We start from the raw sequence: 14,490 nt of genomic DNA on the forward strand, positions 1-14,490 counted from the left end.
TGTTTTCTGGCAGTGACACCAGTATAAGTCCAAAAAAGTGTACTTGTAGCCTCGTGTAGCCTCATAGGCATGAGAATGAACAGTGAGCTTATTTAAATGAGGGTTTTTATAAAACCAAGTCTAAAGTAAATATCCAAGGAAACTATAATACCACACAAAGCTATAATAGACACACACAAAAACCCCAAGCACTTCTGTTATCTTGGGACTATCCTGATGACAATAATGTAGAAAATACGTGCAAGTGATATGTATAGTCTGTGCAATTTGTAATACAGTTAAATTATCTGAGTAGACTCACACAGGACACAGTATGGAGTGCTCATCCTTTTTAGCAAGCATGCAGATATGCCTTCTAAAGAACCCACCACCATGCTATTCACAGTGATTTATTATCTGTGAATGTGGCTCTGAGATGCAAGGTGGAAATGTAAAATACATTTGGGCCTATTTTCAGTAAATGTCTTTTCTTTGTAGGTATCTTCATTTATCTACATAAGGCTCTTTTGATTATTGCTACTAACTAGATAATCAGCATTTAAATTCAAAGAAATCTTGGATTTTGTTGCAGATCTCTCATGCCATTTCAGTGGGACTGACCACTGTTTCTTAATGCAACTTTTTAGTAGGTTTAAAATATCTCTTGCCTACTCTTTATTAGGTTTTTTAAAATATCTCTTGAAATATCTCTTTCATCAAGCATAGCTCCAATATTTACTAATGTGAAGAGATAGCAATGAGGAATACAAGTGAATGAGGTCTGCACTAAGATGCAGTGATGGCAGGAGATGAAGATGTTGGAGAGCTGTGGTGCACGCTAAAGGAACATTTGCCTGAAGCAATTCTGCCTAAATATCAATACTGATTTAGAACCAGACACTTACTGATTGATTGATTACTCTTATTCATTAGCTCTGGCTTCAGGCTTGGTCAAAAGCCTCAAACTGCCATGGGTTGTCTTTTATTTATTTGACATTACAATATTCATTTAGCCATAATACTGCAATGAAGGAAGAAGACGTTAAGAAAAGTAACTCCTGAAGGTAGACTAATAGCTTGCATACAGACAATTAAACTTACAAGGAGATGCATATGGTGCAGACTTACTCTTGCCAAAGTTTCACAAGCAGGCATTTCCAGATTCTGGACAAAAATGTTGCACCACGCTGTGTCAATCTGTCTGTGCCTTAGGCTGACTGTCTCTTGGATGCATGGTTATTCTTTAATATCAGGAGCTTTACTCAGGCAGAATTACTGTGCAACATATTGTGCATTGCTGTGCCTTGCTCAAAGTGCTTAGGGATAAATGCAGCTCTGGCAGGAAAATTAACATGTTCCTTTTCTGCTTTATTTTATTTTAATTATGGAAAGCAGGAAAGTTGTTTAAAGGAACTTGCATTACATATATGTAATGTTCAAAACCCAAAAAAACCTCACTCAAATATGCCCACAATGAATATTGTATATGCCAAAGTGTAAAATAACTAAGGGAAGAATATTGCACTAGGTTGTCTTGGATGGATTAAAAAATAGATAATAAAACTTTTATATTTACAAAATCCTTTCTTCTTCTAAGTAAGATGCTTTACCTGCAAATTTTAGGAAAGCAAGTGAATTTGCAATGTTTATCTATATTTACTGTCCTTGATGTCATTCATTGAATAAAATATATGCACATATATGTTTATATGTATACACACATATAAAAGCAAAGTAATGTGAACCTGTTGCACACTACAGCAACCTGCCTCAGTCATCTGAGCACATCTCTGCAGTGAGGGAAGATTTTTATCCTTATTTTGAGAATTAGGCAGAGACTCTGTCAGTTCCTCTATGTCCCCAAAGAAGCCTTTGGCAAAGTATGAAATTAAACACATTACTCACCAGTCCTGCACTACAGCCATAACCACTGACCTGAATGATGGACACACTGCAGTAGTCTTCAGTCTTTCATAACAGTTATTCCTGATTTTTTTCTCCACATCTGATAACTGTGTGTGACAAAATTCTATGACAGCCAGCATGGCCAGTATGTTTTTCTCTAGTAATTGCCCTAAAACTTAATATATCCTGTGCTGACTCAGGCAGCCTTGGCTACCCAGATAAATTGAATCTCTGGAAAATTTGGGTCTGTGTGCATTATGGGGACAGAAGATCTGACAGAGATCTTTGATCTCACTGTTCCTGGAACTGCAATTAGGAATATCCATCTGTGACCCCACTGCAATATGTGTAACACACTCCTGGGACCAAAGAACTTGTAAGAGTCATTACTGCAAACTCAGTATGTATTACTAATGTCAAAAACATGCTGAAGTTCCATCCCTGCATGATGCTGGTATGTGCTTTAGATCTAATATCACCTATAAAAAATGGTCAGAGTGTTTGCACAGCCTCCCATAAAGTATCATAATTTGTAAAAATAAATGTCAAGTAGGCTTGACAGATAATAAAGACTTTATTCTATAAGCTATAGCTAATTTTCTCCTGCAATATGTTGACACCATTCCATCTAATTTAATCTGAACTTGTGGTAATATAGGATCATGATGTATACATCAGCAGCTGTGTATCAGGTGTTGTTGAGCACCCTTCCTTTCTGAGTGTTACTTCTCACTGTCCCTTCAGTCTGACTTTTATTAATAACCAGCACAATCGTGAAAAATGTCAGTAATTTCCCTTTCTCATTTGCTTCTTTGGGAAATGGAGAGGGTGCACAGGATAGGGGAAAAGAGACTTCAAACTGTTGTATCCTTTCCTCATTTGCCGTCAGTGTCTGTAAGGATTCAGAGACCCAAAGCCGAGATTGCAGTGAAGGATGTGAAGGCAGACTACTTGAGATTACACAACTCTTTTTTCCTTTAGGTGCAACATAGAAGAGTTTAAGAGATTCCCTAAAGAGCAACCTAATATTATGTCCTTCGGAAAAACATGGTTTTTTGGTATCTCTTATTCCTAGAGTAGATTTTTCTTGTGTGAGAAATGGCCTTAATATCACCTAAGACTGATGAGGTGGACAAGAATGGTACATAAAAGCAAAGGTGTAGGATAGTATTACTGTTTATCCAAAGTCCAAAATTCAATTACAGGGGCATTACAGTCTTCATAAGATCAAAAATAATTCTATCTTTTTAATTCTTATGCTCCTTGAAAAAAAATAGCCATATCAGCTATCTTTCATCATCTTATGCACCTCTTTTTAAATAATTTCTTCTTCCATGTGTACCCATCAATTTTAACTTTTTATGTGCAGGCACTCCTTTGCATTTGTGAAGGATAAGTGATTTCCTGCAAGTTCACTGCTTTCAGCTCTGGTGCACTGATTGGAGAAACTGTAGTGTAAATGAGTGCATATCAGCTCACGTTTTTCTGAATTTCCATCTTTTCACATATACTAAAAAGAACAGCTGGACATAAACATTACATATTCACTCATAATGCCATTCTATTTTGTGTTAATTTTGAAAATTGACTGCAAGATGCCATGCTTTGTTAATTGAAGGATTCTCTCTGATCTTAGATGCATCTTGATGCAAGTCGGTAGAGAGCTAGGAGAGTGAGTCTGCATCCTCTGGCAGAGCTCTAGTACCTGAATATTTATTAGGAGGATCATACCTGATAAAAAATATGCATAATACTTAGTCTTCAGTGAGACCTCTGTTTTTTTACTAGCATGGGTGCTTTGTACAGAACTTGGTTATGTGTGACACACATAAAAAGCACACTAAAAAGGCCCTAAATAGCTGGTTTCACTTTAACCTTTTTTTTCTTTCCACATTGAGACATCTTTTTAGAATCCTTAAGTCTTGTTTGCAGCTGGGAAGCCTCATAGTTATCCATTTCTTTAATCCTCGTCTTCCTTAAAGTGGTTAGTTGTTGTCAAGGGGTTGGATCCTCACCATGATATCATCTCACCTGGTTATTCTTGAAGGACCTTTTCTCTTTTCATATCTAACATGCATTGTTTTAACATAGGCTTAAGAGAGACTCCTAATGCTGCAGGGACCTCCAGCCAAGGATTAATGGCAATTCTGAACTTTAGTTCCCTTGTGTTGCAGAAGTGCTTCCTCTGTACCCCAGGCCTTGGAGGCAGCATGACAAGCTTTCCTCTCTTCTGAGGAAATGGAGCAGAAACAGCTTGATGAGGAAACTGATAATTTCCACAGCTTTTTTGTTTCAGTAGAAAAGGAGGTAAGAGGTACCTTCAGTACTGGGGACCTCTACCAATAACGAATATATATCTCTAGGAAAAGAGCTGAGAAGGCTTGGGGTTGGTTCTGAGGTGGGACGTCTGTCCCCAAGGCTTCAATAGCCTGTTCAGGGCATAAAACCAAGGAACAGTAGCCCAGCCTAAAAAGCTACCAGCTGGCATAGGTCCCTCGGTCACATAGGAAAAAATCTATGCCTATAGTTTCAGGTTTAGCATATGGAGATGAGCCTTTTTTAATCCATCCTGTGTGTGGGTTCAACTTCTTAAAAATAGTTGCTGCAGCTGCACACTTTGAGTCTCTGTTCCTCTGAAGTAGGAGGGATGCTGAGCAGGTTTACAGCGCAGTGTCTTGAAGCAATGTCTCCCCACTGCCTTTAATTCTCCTGGGGACACCTTTTGCACAAGCCAAAAAGGGGTTCTGCTTATGAGCCAATATTCATATGAATGCATAAGCACTGTCTAAAGTAAGTGCAAAAATGTTACCAAAAATTAACAGCACATTGAATAGACCTTTCAATTATTAATTGAGAGCCTACTTATATTCCTCTTTGGCATTATACTTAGAAGTGTAACGATGCATTTTCTACAGATTTTATGGATTAGAAAATCATAGGATTAGCCACTCCATAAATTAATCCTGATGCATGTTAAGTAACTCATCTAAAAATGGATGCTTCCCATATAGGAAATGAATAATTAATTTTTGTTTTCCTGGTTAAAAAAAAAATCCCTCAGGTGCTTTTCTGTTTTCTGCTGAAGCTGAATTTTTTTAGTCCTCTGACAGTGTCTTACACCCCCCAATATGTCTTGTTTCTATGGAGACACCAATGAACTGCAGCTTGCATTCTTCTGCATATCACAATACAAGGTTGCTTCAGAATTTTCCCAGTGTTTCACTCCCTTCTCTTTTAATTAGAAATTAATCAATAGGTTCAGTCGTCTTGTCTCTTGCACTCATATACATACACAGGCATATATGATCCCTGTGACTGTGAGCCAGCCTATAAACACAATGTATGCTTTCAAAGTTTTAATTTAGAGAACAGCACATTTTATACTGAGGCTTATAAGACCAGAATTCTGAGCTGTATTGGATGGCAGTGTGGGAAGATAGATATCTTATATGCAGTAGATGAAATGGAAGGATTTTATACCTCATGCTTTTTAAGAATAGGAAGGATGTGTGGAGTTCTGGAATGAACATAAAATATGTTTGGTTCTTTGAATTATATTAATATTACCAGATATTAATGAATTCTGTTATTATTATCTTATATTTTTGTTTGCCCCTCCCCTCCCCCCCCATAATTTGCATGTGAAATTTCACTCCTCATTCCTCCCATCCTGAATGACCAGTTATTTCAGGATGGTTCTGTAGATCTGATTCTCTGAGCCATATTGTTCCTGTGCTGTGAGCACAAGGACTCCTCTTCAGGGCAGCAGGAAGTAAACACTTGTGTGGCAGAACACGTGCTAGCAAACAGACAAAGAAAGAAGCTATGTAAATGATTTTGTTTATTAATTAAAAATGTACTGTGAAGTAAACAGTATTTTAATTATCAAGAACTAATGAGACTGAAATGATGCCAGAAGTTGTATGCTACTGTTAGAGAGCCCTTTGAAGTCAATAATATACCTATTCTTCCTTCAAGGTAGTCTGAATTATTTTCCCCTGGTTAAATTGAAGAGGTAAAATAGAACCAGGCTGGTGCTGGTGCCCTGAGTTTATTTTTTTATATTACTATTATTATCTCATATTATGCTGTAATAAATTTACAGTAACAATTCAAAATAGCATTTGCAGAGGCCTCATAATAGATAAATGTTTATGTAAACCACCTGGTGATGGCAACAGATTACATCTGATGCTCAGTTTGTGTGCTAAGATGTATCCTGAGCAACTTTTTTCTTATTTTTTCTTTGTGCTACTCAGCAGACTGTATCTTCCTGCTGTTTCATATGTTCATTGTGATCTCCTCTAGATAGAGTTGGGTTTTTTCCATTTTTTAAAGACTTCTGAAGTTAATAGTAGTCACTAATTGTGCTTAAACAGCTAATAATCCAGTGAAAAATAAAGGGGTTTGATGATACACTTCTAATATTTCTTGCCAATATGTTTGTATTTATGCCAATACATGCATATATACAGATATAGCCATGTTCACCTTTCATCTTTGCTTTTTTTGTCAAACTGAAAAGGTAAAAAACACAATTAAGCCTTTTATAGACATGATTTCAGAAAGAATGCTTTGTTTGAAGTCTATGAACATTTACTGCACTCTCAATTTATTTCAACTGTTGTTAACAGACAGAAAATAAGGTTTAACCTCTAGAAGGGCCAGAGCATTACTGCTTTCTCAAGGATAATAATTGTAGCTATGCCAGCTAGCACATAACAGTTAAATATATCCTTGCTTTTGACAGAAGCCAGTGGAGTTGGAACAGGGATGAGCATAGCTTATTAAATATAGCTCTTATGAAGACTGCTCTATAATTACTGTGACTTTTCTTTGTATCATTATGATCATAGGCTGATGAAAACAATGAGTCATGTGGTTTGAAAAGGCCAAGAACTATTCAGCCAAATAAAAAAGATTGTACCTAGAGTAACAGCCCTGTTAGTTTTCTTGGAGTAGTCTATGTAAATAATGCACTATAAAGGTTAAATAACTTTCACCAAAGCTCCTTCTTCCACTGACAAGAGTTAAAAACTTAGAGGAGAATGCTCTTAGGAGGATCAAAAATGCTTCATTCCATGAAATCAAATACATATCCATGAGCAAATCTTTTGAAAGTCTTTTTAATTGAGACTGGGTTTTTTGTATAAAAAGATAGGCTGATATTTTTGAATGTCCTCAAGTCTTTTCTGAAAACTTCAAAATGAAATGACCTATATACTCAAAATAATATGATTACAAAAATGCCTGATTGTCCTTTTTAATCAGCTCTGTCACTTCTCAGATTCAAAATAGTTCTGGATTCAAATATTTTCAATCTTTTCTAAGCCACGAGAGATTTCTGTTGTTATTGTCCCCAGAAAAAGAAAAAATGTCAAGGGTGTGTTCTTTTGGTCTAGATTATGTCCATTTTCCCCAGGTCTGTGTTGATACTCCTGGAGAGGCAGACCCTGATGCAGTTGCTGTATGTCAGGAGTAGTGAACTTGAGCTTTTTAACCAAGACCTCAGTCAGTGCCAGAATCCACTGACTTCAAGAGTGCCCTTGTTTGAGAAGCTTACCCCTATGTGTAGTTACTGAAAACTAATTTTTTAGAGGGTAAAAGTTTTACACTTAAAACTTCAGCAGCTCATGTAATGAAGATTAGTAATTGCATTTTCTTATTTTAGATTTCATGAGGCAATTGAGGTTCATCAAAACTGAGGAGTATTTATTCCAGACTTTACAAAGAAAATGTGAATCAGTAATTTCAAAGACAAAGTCAGGGGTTAAGAATAGTTGGTATTCACTGTCGTGAATGCTCGCAGAGCTGGAAGGCAGAGAGGGCCACCATGTCTGAGATCAGGGCTGGCTGCCTTTTCAAGCAACCACTTGACAACTCCTTCTGTGAACCAAGCCAGCTTTGTATTAAAGGCTTTATGTTCATTGCCTTGGCTACATATACTGGGAGATTTATCTGAACGCTCGCATTCCTCATGGTTGTTATTTACTTTCTCACTTCTAGCCTAATTTATTCTCGGTTAGTGTGTTTGCAGGTCACCAGTAATGATGCAGGTAAAATAGATTTTTTCCTTCTCTGTTTATGCTTTTTGATGTTTAACAGACACTTCTCATGCTTCCCTTAGTTATGCTGGAAATGTTTTTGAAAATGTTTGTGTCTGTGTTGAATTCATATATATTCTCACTATGTGTGTCTATTTATGTAAATAATATTATCTTCTATTTAATATTATTTGTTTGTTATCACATACCCTTCTTCACAGCCTTAAAGCAACCTAATTGTTTTGTCAATTGCATGGAGTTAATTCAAGGATCTCAAATCTGTAAGGGTAAACTATAATATGAAACAGTGAGTATGAATAGGTAAATAGAAAGAAGAACTGTAGTAAGTACTTCAAAACCCATTCTGAAGCAAGCACAAACTTTCCATTAAGTTTGGTTTTGACAAAAGCAAATATATAAGCAATCAGATTTTCTATGCCAAGGTTTCACAAATGGCTTCCTGGTAATGCCACAATTAAACATCAGTCAATTGAAAAAATAACTTAGTGAAACCAATTAAAAGGAATTATTTTGACAAATGGACTTTTAGACCTTGCTGCAGAAACCTTGGCTGATGACACATTCCAGTTGTCCGATGTGCTGCTATAATGATTAGTCTCTGTTTCAGCCTTATTTAACAGTTTCATTAATAGTTTTAAAGAAAGCTAGTGAACAGCATGTTAATGAAGTCAGCAGATGATGTAAACAGCAGGAAACAGAAAATAAACGATACTTAGGAGGTTAGAAATATGAGCAGAAGGAATTATGTATCATATTCTGATTGAGAGAAATGAGAAGCTAATGCATCTGTGATAAACTAGTTCAGAACTGATTTTATATGCCTAATACATATTAACTAATTGCAAAAAAAATCTACACATTCAATTACACTAAAACATTTTATTTTCTGGTTGTAGAAGGTCCAGTTTGTAGTCAGTATAATGTCTAAAAGGGAAATACTGTCTTTGAAAGAATGTGCAGATAGATTGTGTAAAAGACTAGACATGCAATTGCTGAGTTTCACACAAATAAATGGATTGGAAGAGCAATTTGCTGTTGTTCAGGCAGGGGTAATGTAGGAGGAAAGACAAATGCAATGAATGAACAAAAAGGGAATGGAGAGCAAGACTACTGTTATCCACATACCTGAAATGTGTAAGCATTTACAAAAGATATGATTTATTTAGCATTACCACAGATTTGATATCACGAAAATATTCTTTATTAGGTGAAAGCAATCTCTAGCCATACCAAGTGAAGATTGAAAAAAATATATATACAGGCTGTAAAGCAAATTTAGTGCCAATTAATGGAAACCTAAAACAGGCTGTAGGCTTCCACTCACTTGCATACAGAAATGCCAAGTCTCTCCAACACCCCTGGCTGTGAATGCATGTTACAGAGTTCCTGAAGATTATATCTAACCTATACTTTTTCCCCCCTTTCCCAACAATATCCAAATTATAGGAGAGGAGACTTCCCAAGTGCTCCATTCAGCAAGCCCAATCCCACACAAGCTCTAAAATATTTCCCCTTCCCCGGTGTGGTGACATGCACACTGCAGGCAGACTGACAACTACCTCCTCCAGTTGGAACATATAATCATCAATACCCTTCTGAGCTCATTTAAAATGTGACTAACTTAAGCCTCAGCTCATACATTGTCAAATCCCACTTGGTGAGTCTTGTTCCTGTTCCAGCTGGAGATGGGCCCACGCTGGAATTTGGGAATCTAGTTTTCACGTTCCAAAATTGAACAAAGAGACTCGGACTCATTTCTAGTTTCCTAAACTGCAGTCATGTCTGTAAGTAAAATGCTGAAACATTAGTTGTCTGGGAAAAATAAATGAGTGATGATTTTAAGAGATAAGCTGTGGCTACTCAGTGCAGTAGCTTCCAGCTTTTTGGTGCTGTTCCCAGAAATGCTTCAACCATGGTGAGGAGCTCAATTCTCTAATTAAAAAAAAAAATTGTATCAAATATTTTTCAGCTTTACACTCTCAAATTAAAGCTTAAAAACCTCCAAGGAAGGAAAGGAGGCCAGATTGGAGGGGGAGGAGGTGAGAGGAAGGAAACGGGTGGAGAAAACCACTATATTCCCAAGATGCAAGGAAAGTTGAAAAGTAGAAGAAAAAATATATTAAATCAGTGTAAACTAAGAGGTAAGTTTAAGGCATTTTTTTACATTGAATGTATGTTTTGTTGGGAATTTTTAGCAGTAAAATTCTGTATACTTTGCAAACATTTGAAATACATTTAAGTGAGGTAATTGCTTTTTTTTCAATTTCTTCTGCTATGAACTTGATCTATATTTTTATTAAGCCTATCAAAGGATGTGTTGTGCTGGTATTTTGCTACTTTTCTGCTGTTGCTGGGTAAAACTGTCTATTACCTCACCAATGACCTACATGAAGTGAAACAACATCCCATGGCAGCAGACAGGTTGTTTTGTTGTAGAGCTCAGCTGCAAAAGTTAATTGTTTATGGAGGCTTAATGGGCATTGTGCTCCTACTTACCTAACCTGCTGCAATTCAGTAGTGTGTTAGTGTAGCTTAGGAAAAGAGCCCCTGAAGTAATAGATTTTGGTATAGTTAGGAAGATAGTTGACCTGTGTTCTCAACTTGAGGTCAGAGCAATGTCTTACATTTTTATTAGTGTTGTTGCTGTTATTGCTATTTGGTGTACTGCCTATGCAGGGGTTGTATACATTAAGTTTTGATCGGAGACCACAAGCCAGCTGCTGAATAGTAAAGCTTGGTGCACTTAAAAGCTCATTTATTACTGGGATGTTGGTTGCTATACTGCCAAGAGCCTGCTAGAGATGCAACAGAATAAAAATATTGGTGATGTGACTGTGAATGTGATGTGACACAGAATATGACTGTGCTTGTATTGCTGCACCAAAGACTTTGCACAGTTAAGTTTAGAAAGGAAGGAAGAAGAAATCTGGAAAAAGTAGAGGCAGGTGTAAGGAGGTTCTGCATAGCTGTACCAGCTGGGTAGAGCAGGGAGGCTACAGATGTTCCTGTAGCCCTCAGCACCCACTGCATACATAGACCAGATTAATTGCAGCATTTTTATTTGTGAAGGTTGGGAACAGTGTAGGGTAAGTGCAAGACAGCTGCCAAAATGGGAGAGACAAAAGCTCTCAGTAGCTGATAGTGAAAAACAATACAAGAGATGGGGTTTGTAGGGAATGCTGCCACCTTCCTGTCTGATCCACATCCAGCTTCTGTTGTGTCTGGTCCTCTCAGGCTGGAGGTCATACTGTGTTTAAAAGCTTCTGATGTCTCAATTGTTCATGGTTTTATCCAGTCTTGTTTTTCAACATGTTTACACTATTGATTTTAAAAATGTTATGGAAATAGGTTCTATAAGTTAATTACATTGTCTTTGGTTTAAGCCTTGCGTTTGAGTATTTTATGGATTGCCTCAAGTGTTTTGACTGTGAAAAGTGAATGCTTGTCATTGCCTCCTTAAGCTGTCTGCTTATTAACTGAAAAGATGCAGTCTGCTTAGATTCCTCATGTCCTTGTTCCTCTCTGTGCATTTTCTAGCTGTGTTATGTGATTCAGGTGAAAATGTTAGTGATTTGATGCCTTCTGAAGACATGTATGTCTAATGACTATGCCTCTTGCTTGTGCTCACCACTTAGCCTTCCTTAACTTTTCTAAACATTTTTTTCAGAGTTGAACTGAATACTTAACTATTTCTACAGATAACAGTTACATAAATATATGCATGGCAGCTGTGCACTTCAAGATGCATATATTATGGATGAAGAGCTTGAATGCCACAGTATTTGTACTATTTTTATTCAGACACATCCTGAGAATTTAGCATCAAATGGCCTAATTCTGCTCTGAATCTAAAGCCAGTGAATTAAACCAGAAACTCCTACCAGACTTCACAGGATCCCACTCTGCTCTGCCTATTAGAGGAAAGAGTTTGACATCATTTTCCTAATTGTTCTGAATTGTGCATGAAGCTAGATATTACGAAGGGCAGTCTTTTGTAGGAAAGGAAACTTGGGAAAAAAGAAACCCCAGTTTTTAGTGGATGCTATGGTGGCATTGAGGCAAGCAAGAAGATGAAGATGGCTGAGCAACAAGAGCTGTGAGGGGTGGCAGGGAGAGCTGGACACAGCCCAGCAGGCAGGTAGCCAGCAGCTGCAGTTGCAGACTCCCAAAAGTAGCAGGGGTTCTCCTACATTAGTCAGGTACTCTGATACCAGAATTCCTTCAAACATTCAAAAGGCCTTGGACACCTATGAAGGTAAATGGGAATAAGGGATCCCAAGCCACCTGTGCCATTTTCAGCCTTGAGGTGTCTGAACAGAAATAAAAGGCAAGACAGAAATTGTGCTTTAGAACAGACTGGACAGCTGATGCCTCTTGCAGCCTTTATTTTGTTCTGTAGAGATTAATGGAAAGCATTTTCCTCAAAAATTTGGAAGCCATGACCTATATTTTAACCAAATTCATAAATAATTAATATGGCTATTTAATTATTACTCCATCACCAGACCAAATTATCCAACCAATGAATTAATCATAATTATATTCTTCCCAGTACCTGTTGTGTATTCTTGTTTTTTCTCATCTGTGGGTGCTTTGAACAGTAAGGGAACCCTTTTAAGCTGATACAGTTTAGTTTAGTATGAGACTAGAAGGAAAATAAATGTTTAAATAGATTCTACATAGAGAAAATAGAGTTTGGGCATTTTCCCAAAGTCAGATGTTCTTGCTTATTGCTAATGTCATAGAAGAGAAGTAGGGGAACACTCCAAATTGCTAAAAACACCATATGCAAAAATTAGCCATTTACTTGGAAACTAGCAGCTATCCATAGGAATTGATGTGTTGGCATTAGTAGATCATCTCCAGGTGTGTTCCATCAGATTCACTTCACAACAGATGTTAGACAAGAGTGTCATGAAGAAATTCTGGCTGGCATTAATAAAGCTGTGCATGGCAGCACTTCAGGAAGAAAAGCTGCCTTTGATACTGCTTATTTAAGGATTTATTCAAATGTCCAAATAGGTTGAATCTAGGCAAATTATAGCAAGATGGGGTAATAAACAACAAAAGCAGTCTTCTATCGTGTGCTACCCTGAGCTTTGCTATATTCTCAGATTGTCCTTTTGAGACAGGGAATATCTCCCTGACTTAAAGAAGTCCTGGTAACACCTCAACAACTCATTCAATGCAGTATTCACCCAGCTGCAGCTGGATCAAATGGAATGGGGACAAAATGGTGTCAGCATTTTAAGGACTCTTTGACTTGAGTTTTACCAACAGTTCTGCTGGTAACTGGCAATTTTAAAGGCTTTATCATAGCACAATACCTGTTTTGGCCAAATGCTGCCCCTTTTCCCTACTCTCAAGTTGTGCCCCAGCAGAGTGTCCCTTGCATTAAGCATCTCTAGATGCTTTTGCTCTTTCTGGCAAGTGTGTATCCCTCCATTGTCCCTAGGTTTAAAAAAATAGATGAATATGCCTGAGAGTGTGGAAAAGAACTGAAGGCAAACCCTCTTCCTCTTAGAAAGGGATCTAAGCTGGCAGAGGACAGCCCCAGTAGTTGCTCTCCATGTCTACCATGCAGAAGGCACAGTAGATGACACTTCAGCTAAAGCAGAAATGTTTCAATGCCAAATAGACTGGATAAAGAAAGGCATTGTTTTTTACTATGTTCCTACATCTGATGTGCTCCAAACAAAACACTACACAAAGAAAAAGCCAAATAGAAAGATCTTCTCTCTTCCACAATTTTTTCTATCCCTCTAGGGAATGCCTCCCTCTCCTGAGGTGGCCCTTCTTTCCCCAGCGGTCTCTTTCATCAAGGACACTCTGCCTGTAGTCACAGCAACTGTTAAAAATGCACAAAGTTCCAATGTGAACTTCATCCTATCCTCTTACTTGTCATCACTGCTATGAACATAGACAGAAAGAGAAAAAGAGAATCACAATCATTAAGCTTGGAAATGGCCTTTAAGATCATTGAGGCCAACTGTAGACCTAACAAAGCCAGGTCTACCTCTAAACCATGTCCCTAAGTGCCACATGTACATGTAAATAAAATCAGGTCCCTGTAATGCATTCACTTTCATGTCCAGATATATTATTTAAATATTGCTGTATAACAAAATATACTAGAAATGTCCAATTCTCACTAGATTTTTCTTCCCATTCTTGCACATTCAGATGTGTTCTTGCCATAGTTCAAAAGGAATCTCACAGATGGTTTCCTGTCTGGCAGTTCTTGGGCCTTTCAGATTCCACTGTTGGGGCTTCTATGGTTCCTGGTTATAGGACTTTATCCTTGAAATAATTTAAAGTAGAAAGGAAAGCAAGAAATACATAACTACCTCTTCAAATGTTATTAATAGTGTTTATTATAACAGAATAGTTGTTTCTGAAGTCAAGCAAGAAGCTGGTTTAGCAAAAAATTTGAGACAAGTTTTGCCAAATTTCTCAGCAAATGAAATGAGAAGTGTTTTAAAGAAGAACTTTGATGTATGCAAGAGTGTTCATGCATTTAGATAACCAATGACTTCCATGT

The 14,490-nt window shown here is 37.3% G+C and overlaps 1 protein-coding gene across 17 annotated transcripts in view; it reads left to right on the top strand.

The window, feature by feature from the left end:
* DLGAP2 (DLG associated protein 2) overlaps positions 1-14,490 on the top strand; it is a 454,795-nt gene that overhangs the window by 150,809 nt on the left and 289,496 nt on the right. For 7 of the 17 annotated variants that reach the window (XM_058021024.1, XM_058021026.1, XM_058021025.1 and 4 more), the window contains exon 2: positions 9,919-10,090. The exons of the other annotated variants lie outside the window; for them this stretch is intronic. In XM_058021024.1, coding sequence (XP_057877007.1) covers positions 9,919-10,090 — 172 coding nt within the window. The remainder of the gene's footprint in view (positions 1-9,918; positions 10,091-14,490) is intronic. 17 annotated transcript variants of the gene reach the window in all.

This window comes from Melospiza georgiana, chromosome 3 (genome assembly GCF_028018845.1).
Source record: "Melospiza georgiana isolate bMelGeo1 chromosome 3, bMelGeo1.pri, whole genome shotgun sequence".
Lineage (NCBI taxonomy): Eukaryota > Metazoa > Chordata > Aves > Passeriformes > Passerellidae > Melospiza > Melospiza georgiana.